This window comes from Egretta garzetta, unplaced genomic scaffold (genome assembly GCF_000687185.1).
Source record: "Egretta garzetta isolate BGI_Z169 unplaced genomic scaffold, ASM68718v1 scaffold223, whole genome shotgun sequence".
NCBI classification, from domain to species: Eukaryota; Metazoa; Chordata; class Aves; order Pelecaniformes; family Ardeidae; genus Egretta; species Egretta garzetta.
In genome coordinates, this window is record NW_009259033.1 from 479,419 (window position 1) to 489,888 (window position 10,470).

General features: G+C 39.2%; 1 protein-coding gene across 1 annotated transcript in view; it reads right to left on the reverse strand.

Moving 5' to 3' along the window:
• The window catches only part of RTEL1 (regulator of telomere elongation helicase 1), a 51,249-nt gene that overhangs the window by 26,130 nt on the left and 14,649 nt on the right, over positions 1–10,470 (reverse strand). The window contains exons 14-20 of the mRNA XM_035890360.1: positions 8,561–8,635; positions 7,542–7,623; positions 4,437–4,569; positions 4,165–4,278; positions 2,667–2,707; positions 1,485–1,570; positions 662–739 (exon numbers count right to left, since the gene is read on the reverse strand). Coding sequence (XP_035746253.1) covers positions 662–739; positions 1,485–1,570; positions 2,667–2,707; positions 4,165–4,278; positions 4,437–4,569; positions 7,542–7,623; positions 8,561–8,635 — 609 coding nt within the window. The remainder of the gene's footprint in view (positions 1–661; positions 740–1,484; positions 1,571–2,666; positions 2,708–4,164; positions 4,279–4,436; positions 4,570–7,541; positions 7,624–8,560; positions 8,636–10,470) is intronic.

Consider the following 10,470-nt stretch of genomic DNA (forward strand, 5'->3'; position numbering starts at 1 on the left):
GCTAAATTTGACTTGTACACCAAGATCTAAATTGTGATTTATTTGGCTTAGTATAATTTTCTTTACTTTTACTAATTGCAACTGTGAGAAGCCATTTGCTTAGCAAAACCCTTACATTACCATGAAATCCGGAATACATCTGGGTAAGCATAAACTATTAATGTCAGGTACTTGTGATGAGAAGGTAAAACACAGACTGTCCTGTGTTTCTGCAGATTCTTGAGTAAAACAGGCAAACCAAGAAAGGAATTCAAGGATATTATTTACTCGAAGAAGCAAATAGAGCAGCTATAAATAAGCAAGATGACACTGTGCAATTCCTTAACACCCAAAGTATGACAAGCTGGGAGGAAATGACCCACAGAACATTAAAAGATTCTGACTACTGAAGCCACAGCTCTCTACCATTTTGATTACTCAGAACACATGTACATTAGCCACTGTTCATCACTGGACTTCAAATGAAGACTGTACCCTGCACAACCAGCCAAAAGAGTAAAGGAAAGATGCACAGAAGAACTACACTTCAAAGAGGCACGCAGGAGAGGTTTCATTTTATCCTAGGATAAAACTTATTATTATTGTTATTATTATTATTTTAACATTTAAACATAAAACCAGTTTCTGAAAATGTTATAAGTATGTAATGCAAATAATCAACCTCTGAAAAGCTTCCTTTGTTTCTGGGTTCCACAAACATGGGCTTCACTTCTTCTATCCTTTTAGCAAAATCATGCTCCTGTTAAACAGATAATGAAGGTATCAGAAATGGCTACGTGAAAGTAAGCATGTACCAGAAGTGCTGCCCACAAGAAAGGAAATGCTCAGGAGTGGTTACCACAGACTTTCCCAACACAGTCTGCTCCTCTCTTGCCAAAGACAGAGAGAGATGGAAACAGAAACTACCAACACTAACAGTTATTCCTTGCAGTTGGTGTGACTCAGACATTTTGTAGATGGGAGATCCAATTCTTTTCCTTCTAACTTGCAAGTTCCCAACATCCACCTCCCAGTGACCTGCTCTGCAGTGTGACACCTCTGTCCCAGCACTCACCTTTAAGGAGGAGGAGCATTTAAAACAGAGCTGCTCTACCAAGTCTCACCTGGGACACTCAAGTCATCAGCACAGCAGTTACAAAAGTTACAAATTAAAGAGAAATGCTCATATTGGGATTTTTTTCCCCCTGAGAGTTGAAACACTTAGGCCAACTATAATTTGGAGGTTTAACAAGGAGAAGTCTGGTGAAATCAAATAAACTCTGAGATGAGATAATGTATGAAGATTCTTTTGGGTTTGGCTTCTGCAATGCTGCAGTTCGGTGTATTGCAATCAAAACAAAACAAAAGAAGCCTGACCTGGGTTTTCTTCTCCCAGATTTTATAATGTACTTAATAACAAAGAATTTATGAGCGTGGTTAGACAGCGTAACTACAAACTGACATGTGCAACAAAACCACCTAAGGAGGCAGAGCAATTAACATACTCTCCAGTATTCCAGGCTCTTATCCATGACAGGATACGACGGGAAGAACACCAACAGTCCGTGTGGTACAACTCGCACAAGGTTACCTACAACGAGATAGGCAAGTGTACAGTCGAGGGCACTTTCACCCTGGGATGGAGTACACAGACTGCAGAGGAAAAATAAACTAACAGCACGGAGCCCTTCCAAAATCTCTTCTACTTTCTTGACACAAATGTTCATGTATTAGAAGTTGTTTCATTTTTTTTAAAGAATTTCGATAATCTTGTCAAGGTACAAACTTTAACACAGATGCCTAACTAGCTTTCTAAAAGGGTAGTATTAACAGGAGAAGAGATATTACAAGCTACACCAAACACCATAGACCATATTTTTGTAGGATCTACTTCTAGACTATTTTCTCCACTCTTTGTCCACTGCAGTCTAAACATTCAAAGCAATGGATAAGGTACCACAAGATCGCTTTTGCAAGTTTTCTAGTCAAATAGTATACGTTTTTCTAGCCAAATAGTTTATACTTTACTGAAAAAAACATTAATCTGGTAGTTTGTGAAAGCATTTTCTTCATTTCACCTTCTTAGGCCAAGTGCAACACCTCAGAGCACTCTCCTCCATTACTTTCAAACACTTTTAGGTTTAACAGATTCCTTTCAATCTGATCTCAGCCAAGCTACACAAATGCTCTTCTTTTACTCTGTCCTCATGTCTTAAAATTTTGTAGTTCTATTATATCTGTAAAGCATTACCAAAACAATAAATGCTGAATTAAGGCAGGCTTGACACAGCACCTTTAAAAATATCACAAGAAAATGCATTGACTTCTTGTGACCATTAACTACTCTGCAAATGACACTTGGCTGCACCATTGCTGTCCGCTGATTTTCTAGTTTGTGCCACTTTCTGACCATGTTTAGGAAGCACATTTTTGACCCAAACACAAACAGCTGACAATAAAAATGAACTCCTAACTTGGAAATATTAAACCAAGGACTCAAACTCATTTTTGTATGCAATTACAGAAGCCAGCTGCCTGGCCAGACAGAAGCAGACAGCATTTAGATATGCAATGCAATCCTTTCCCTTTCTCTGTCTTATTACGTCTGCTTTAGTATTTAGCCTTCTAGGAGATTTCCAAAAATCCTGTGCAACAACCATTTTCTGAAATCCTCACGCTTCACTTACCAATTGTTTTCCCTAGAGAAGACAAATAATCCTCTGAAAACCTACAAAGAAGAAAAATCAGGTAACATCACTGCATTTCCTTTTCTGTGTTTTTCCACACATATTGCCTTCCTCTGCTATTCACCTAAAATAGCGTATCCATACTCCCAGTTCCTCCCCTTCCTGGGGCAAGCACCCATACCAAGGACACAAAATTAGTAGTGCCTTGGAGGGTTGGACTAGATGATCTCCCAAGGTCCCTTCCAACCCTTGCCATTCCATGATACACGTTACTATTAGTATTAAATATATCAGTATTAAATATTGTTAGTAGTAGAACTGAAGATGATCTAAGTTTCAGTATTATCAAAAGGTAACAAGTGGAAATGGGCAGCCATATGAGTTTTATGATTAATACTAAAAATTTAAGGGTGAAAGTTCTGCCGGAAAAGTCTGCAGATGCTGCCAAGCCTGACTAACATTACAGCTATTTAAAATAATTATTGATGAATTAGGTGTGGTGAGGCTGCAGGGGCAAAAAGGGTGAATTTGGTTACTGTGGTTATTATTTACTCATGGCATAAGCCAAGTAAATCACTTTTGCTCTGACTGAAAAAGTACTGCTTTACAATGAGCAGTATTTATCCGTTTCTTCCAGCCCTGACTGAAAAGTGACCTGTTCTCTCATGCCTTCGTGTTTCTGTGGTTTAGAGCCCTGTAGTTTTGCATACTGTTTTCCCAGGAAACTTACATATGCAGGGAAAAAAAAAAAGATCATATTTATTTTTATAAGACCTACAAATACAGGTGTCACCACACAGACATTGTCAAAACACAGCAAACACTGAACTCTCTTCCTTCAAAAAGAAAAAAAAAATTTTTAAAAAAAAGGTGTTCTAGGCCTTAGGGAGGAATCCCCAACCTCCCCCTCCAAAAGACAGTATCTTCAACAAAATACACTGAAACAGCACAATAACCTTCTGAAAATGAAAAATACAGCCTGAGGGTTTTCCAGACTACTACTTCTCTGTAAAAATCCATTACAATTGCTGAGTACCCTTCCAGCTGGTCCAGTAAGGAGTGTCACAGTCCCGGGACAGCAAGGCAGGTCCATAGTGACAGACAGGTCCAGGGTCAAACTGGGAAGTCAGTCAGTAGGTCAGGGTCAGATCAACAGGGTCCATGGCCAGGTGTGGTTACAACGGAGCTGGAGACAGATGCTCCTACAGCTTGGGCTATGTCAGACCTTAAGTGGAGCTCCTGGGTGATGCTTGTGGGTCAAAGTCCCAGCTAGGCTGGTCAGGGCCATTAAGGACTGTTAGTGCACTCAGTGCCTTGACGTTTGATCCTTTCCAGCCCTCCAGTTCCAAATTTTCAACAGTAGTGGTTAAAGGGGGTTGTTATTCAGCAAGAAAAGCACTACAGAGACCCCTTATTTCACTAGCGCCCTCCTGTAAGCAGAACCCAAAATGTCAGGACCCAGGACTTCAAAGCAGAATTCCACACGGAAGTTCATTACCTTCTTTCATAGGTAGAAGTAAGCACAGCTCCATCAGGTCCCTTAGGAATGATCCCAACCCAGAGCTGGTGTTTATCGATAACATGAGGATTCTCCAAGCAAACAGGAAAAGGGCTACAGAAACACAAAAGAAAGAACCCGGTCATACTCATTACACGATTCCGTACTGGCTACCAGTCCAGAACTCAAAAATCCTGAGATAAAACCTAAAAATCACAAGAGCAGATTGTGCATTTTCAGTAATGGTACTGTTCACAGACCTAGGTACTTACATCTGCATTTCCATTGTAAACGATGAGAGGGGGGAGAGAGTCCCACTGGTAAGGATAATTGTCCTGACTCCCTGTCGAACGAGCTCATGCATGCTGTATCCAGGGCTGAAACACCAATAGCTTAAGGTCTTTCCTGTAGCAAATAAAGAGAAAACACCAAGCAGCATGTCTGTAAGTGGAAAAATTAGAGTGTGACAGCATATAGCACGTTGTACCTGAACTTCTGAAAGTCAAACGGCCAGCATCCAAAGCTAATGATACGTTCTGCTTTGGTCCTTCCCAGATTTAATTACTGTGCCCATTTGAAAATGAGTTTACAAGGACATTTCTCCCTTACACTTTATTATATCTTATAGTCAAAAGATGGTTATAGAAAAGACAAGAGCATCAGATTGTTTTGTCAGCAAGTAACAGGCAGAGTGACCAGACAGAACTCTTCTGTGCACCATCCACCGATTCACTGCTTGCTGTCAAGGACAACTGGAAGGGGAAGCACGGTAGAAGAACTACAGAATACTGGGATGAAGGACAAATGACTGAAGTTACTGAAATATATCTCCACCCCTGCTCTTGCTTGAAAAGAGAAGAACCCCTTCTCCATCAGGAGTTTCCAATGGCTTTAAACCTTTCACTAAAGGTTTCAGCTAACCCATGGCGAGATGGTTTGCTAATAGTTTACAACATGGTGACTTAGAGCAAACCAAGCACAAGAGCATTTTATCTTAATGTAAAACTGCAACAGTTCACTATCACATTCAGAAGTGGCATCTGTGCACAGAACTGATAGCTAGGGCAGTGATCTATCAGCCACCCCAAGCCATGCCACTTCCCCTCACCAATTACAGCTTGTAGAGAAGTACGCTTGAGGGAATCATTTCCACAAAATCATTTGAAAACAGCTATTATTAAAAGGTTTGCATTATTTCTATACAGTCTGCTATACCACTACAGGAAGCTGGAGACTTGATCAGTCTTGTCTGGCCTCCGCTAGGTTTGCACGTTGTGCAAGTCTCAACACATTGCTAGTCTGTTGCATAGGTACTTGGAAACACTTTTTATTTGAAAACCAAATATATCACTCTGTGTCTACTAAATCACAGAAGAATTCTGTGGCTGCTTTGTATTGGTTTTGTGTATATATCCTCCAAATTATGCAATAAACCTAAAGTGTTTCTGTTAGCCTTTTCCTGCACAAACATTTAACAAAATCTCCTTAGAATTATTCCTGTTAACTTCAAACTCCAATTGAGCAATATCTCAGGAAAACAGTATTTGCAAGATTAACAAACACCATTCTTCTCTTCAGAAACAGAACAGAACTTACTCTGTGGAAACACTTACAGGGACGTTATGTGCAAACCCACTACATTTGTGGAAGCTCATTCTTTGAGAAAATGTTACTTTTGTCCTTAAGAAAAGGACTTCTGTGAAACAAAATACGTTCTCAAGAGCATTTAACTGAGTAATTAAATAGATAGTTATGAGGAAAGATATTCACAAAGGTCCTTGGAGAGTATTCTATTAAGAAGGCTTAGGTAAAAGGATCTGCATCCATTGTCTCTAATCAGAAAATATTTTGCTTTCCACCTAACCGTACTTACTAAAAATAACTAAATATCAGAAAGAATTAATGCTTAAGTCCAACAAAGCCAAGCTTGGTGCTGCTTTATGGAAGCCTTAGGATAAGCCTTTGATTCAGAAGACAAGTTTCTTTTCTTCTACATATGTTGTTTTGAAGCATGGTTATATTGAGGTAGTTCTACCTACCAAGTTCTGCAGAGCACAGGAACAAAATAGGTGGGAGGAGAGAGCCAAGGAGAGGGAGAAATCTCAGTTCAACAAGAAAGACTGAAAAGTATAGATGAGGCTGAAACTATCAAGTAGTGACAACACACCCTGAAGAATTTAGGAAGTTGCTCAAAAAAAAAAAAGTCATATCTCAAGGTAACAGTGCCCTGAGGCTGTTTCCTGGGATGGCATTTTCTGGCTAAGAGTCCACATTCTCAAGTGTTATTCCTCTGGCACATTGCATGAACCTTCACTACAGAGCTTCAGAATGAACCAGTCAATTATAACTCCTCCGCTATATATGAGTAATTTCAACAGAGACTAAGAACTTTCATGGAATTTACTCTTATAATACCTTTGGCACACATTTTCAGTATCATATCTATACACGAATCTCCTTCTTGTAAAAGGTAGTTACAGCCTTAGCAACACTGATTTTGTGTTTAACACAACACAGTTAGACAAATATGGCTGATACGAGGATAACAGAACATTTCATTTACCTCAACGTCAATCCTGAAGGGTTGGTCTGAAAGTTTCCTCTAGGACAATACAAGCAACCATTCCATAAATGGAGATTATTTTCTTCAGCTGGAATAACTGAACTAGAAGATCGCCAGCAGCACTGGTACAAGAATGTTTTATACCAAGATTGCTTATGTAACTATAAAAGCGAAAAGCACCTCCTTGACTCAGCGTATTGGAGCTGTACTTGGAAACATAAAACTGCAAAGGAACACCTTCATACAATCCTAGAATTCTTCAAACTTGAAGTCCCAAAGCCTCTACCACGTTCTAGAGAAAGAGAGCTCTGGGGCAACACTAACACTCCAGTTCTCTTCGTCTCACAGATGACGACCAAAAAAACCCTACAACCAAACCACGCACTGGTTCTCTGCTGAGTGGAGGAAAAAAACCCCTTTCCCAATCTCACTTCTACTAATGGTTTTAACCATGGACCATGTCAAGAAGGCGCACTTAAGACTTCCCAGCTCTATGAGAAGCACTACATGACATTTGGGTTTAAAAAAACCTTTTTGCACGTAGACAGATCTGGAGCATGCCCTCCCTGAGTTATTCTGTTCAGCCCTTTATTCCGCAGAGTAATTTTTAATATTTAAGATAACTTAGGTGGTGTTTCACTCAAAAGCCTACAGCAACATTCCACAATTTGCCAGAGGACTCCCTGTGTCACACGTGAAGTAATGCAGATTGGGGCATCTTCAACTGTTTTCTCTTATTTGAACCAGAAAGGAGCAGTTGAGTAGTTTTCAACGTAGCTTTTGCATGAGCCTCCCCAAGACGGAAGTCCTGTACCTTGTTTTTTTGCAGATGACGAATTCCAGAGATCTGTCCTTTGTTTCTTCTTCTGGTTACTGTTATCCAGATGAATATGTACCTGAAGGAAAATAACAGAAACATTTCTAGAGAGGGCTACAGAAATGAACTTGCACTTCATCCCTCAAAAACCTAGCACATACTAAGGGTAGTTAACGTAATTAACTTCTATAGTGTTAGTAAGGTCATATTATTTCCTGTCAGTCTTTCCTATTTTGCTTCCAGTCTTCTGTAACGTATCTAAACAAGGATCAAAGAAGCATATCACCATTTAACCAGCCATTTGGAGTCGGTTTATGGGAACAGCTTTTCAAGGGCTGCTCTGAGCAGAGACAAAGAACCCAATTATTTAGGTATTGTCCACCAGAATAAAACATGGAGACTAGAAAAAAAAAAAAAAGTGTGTTCGAAAGTCTTGCTTCATTTGGCCACAAAAATAGCATAGGGTCTTAAAACTCATATGGAAGTTACCTTTTTTTTCTAAAAAACACATCTGTTCCTAAAATTTATTATAGCATCGCAGCCCATAAATTCCAAACTCTAAATAAATTATGAGGACGACGGGGGGGGGGGGGGGAGCAGGAAGGTTCAGTGGCTCCACTGTACTTGCTTGGTAATAGGCTAAACTAAAGTCAAGAGAACAGATTATTGGAAGAACACATCATTTCTTGCATAATAGGCAGTATCAAAGTTTTCGAAAATTCTTATTTCCTGCACTTTTCTAATTTCCTTGCAGAGTTTCTTTAAAAATTACTGTGCAGCTCCACTTTTTCCTTGGAACCTAAACTAACCACAGTTCCTTGGGTGGTTTTTTGTTTGTCTGTCTGAGGTGGGTTTGGTTTTTTTGTTTGTTTTGTTTTGTTTTTTTCCCTGGAAGAACTTAGGTATCCTCCCTGTATCATTTGCTATACTGCCCACATCCTCCCGAGTCTTGGATACACTAAGCACGGACATTAAATGCCAGTTAAGAAAAATGTAGAACACAAAGCATCCCATACCTTATAATATTTAGATATCGACCGATGAGGCATGAAATCTGTTGTGCCTTCTGGAGGATCGATGTTGAATACTGTCTGGAAAAAGGATGTAAACAAATGGAAAGATTTTACAAAATCCCTAATTTATCTTTGCACTGAGAAGTATCTCCACAGAAGTTACTGCTGTGATAACCTTAAATATATCTCCTTGCTCTTCTTGTTAAATAAAGACAGAGAATCTTTAATAAATACATTTTTACAGACAACTCCTGCTACCAGCATGGCTTTCTCATTCTTCCAAAAAAACACAAGCCAATATCTAAATATTTTCAGACCATACAAATGATGGAATTATTATTCACACTGTTCACAGCTTCTGGCTGCAGATGAACATAAACCACACTACATGGTCATGAGATCACAGAGTCACAACTGAGCGTAAACAAACTTTTTGAATGCCCTTAGTTTAAAGTTTCAGCCATGACACCCTACACCAATAATACTCTGCTTAGAAAAAAAAAAAAAAATAATCAAGTTGTAATCACATCTAGTTGTCCTTACATTAAATCAAAAGCTTCTATCAACCCCTCTGCACGGAGTTATGCTTCTTCCCCTTTCCTATATATCATGTCTTATGACTAAGGGTAACGCTCTTTCAAACAAAAGGCATTCCAGCACAACTTCAATGAAAACAGCTGTAGTTCTCAAATATTTATAACTTCTGTTAATTTTTCTAAACAAAATTTCTTCAGACATTTAAAAGGAATTATCCAAGCTCATAAGAATATCGGCTAGTTGCAACAAGATGTTCTCCACCAGTCAAAAAAGAAGTATGATTCCTGGAAATATGAACTTCTGAAAAATAGCCAGGGCGTACAAAAAAGATTTTAGTAAATGTTCTTCTAAATGGAAGAAAAAGATTTATTATTAATAAAAGCAAGCTGATGATAAATTAAGTCTTGAAGACAAGGCTCTGTAACAAGAAAGCACTGAGTTTAACCAACACAGACTCGGAGACCAAGTCCTACTTAAAAATATCTCAAGATAACAAACCACCACGTGGCAGATGATTTGCAATAACTGTCCCTGTGCACGTCCTCAGCGGCAAAGAGATCTTAGCTTTCCACAAAAGACTGCTCTTCCAATTCAAGTCACCTTTCATCTATCCACAGGCTGAAAGAGCACTCATGATTATCCCCAGTCCTGTGGGCTCTGGAGGCCTGGCTTCTGAATCTTCTCACCTCTCAGTTTTGAAACCTCAGGAAACTAATTTAAATCAAGCGTACCTCACCTTCCCCACAGAAGATCAGGGACACTCACCTTCCAGTACAAATAATTTTGGTATCGCTGTATACAAATTGCTACTAGTGTGTCAGAGCATACATACAGGTTTTGTTGAACCACTGCTCTAAAAATGAAACGCCATGTATGCCACTGCAAATGCACCCTCACAAGCATCCACGTAGCTGACAAGTTCAGTATTGCAAACCTACCAGGACCATTCAAAACACAGCGAGATCATTTGTCTTTATCATGCAGGTCTGCAAAGTTTGAATGCATTTCTCCGTTTTTAATTCTACACCAGGTGTTATTCTGTTCTGTCCTTTTGGACATGTATGCTGCTCTCCACCAGCATACCAAGTGCAACGTGGCTTCATACGCTACTACGAGATAAATTAAGCACAGAAAGTCTTATTAAGTAAGAAAAATGAATAATCTATAGGAATTACTGTGTTAACTTGAGCAGACTGGTCTCCTCCAAGCACCTAATAATGTTTTTAGGAACGTTTATGAAGAGTATCCTTTTCTTTAAATTCCAAGTCTAGAAGAAGAGGACTCACAATTAAGCTAAGATAGCAAGCAAAGTCTTAGGTGAAAAGCAATACTGAACAATTCACACTTCCTCTTTGTGAGATCTTTCTAGCAATCAG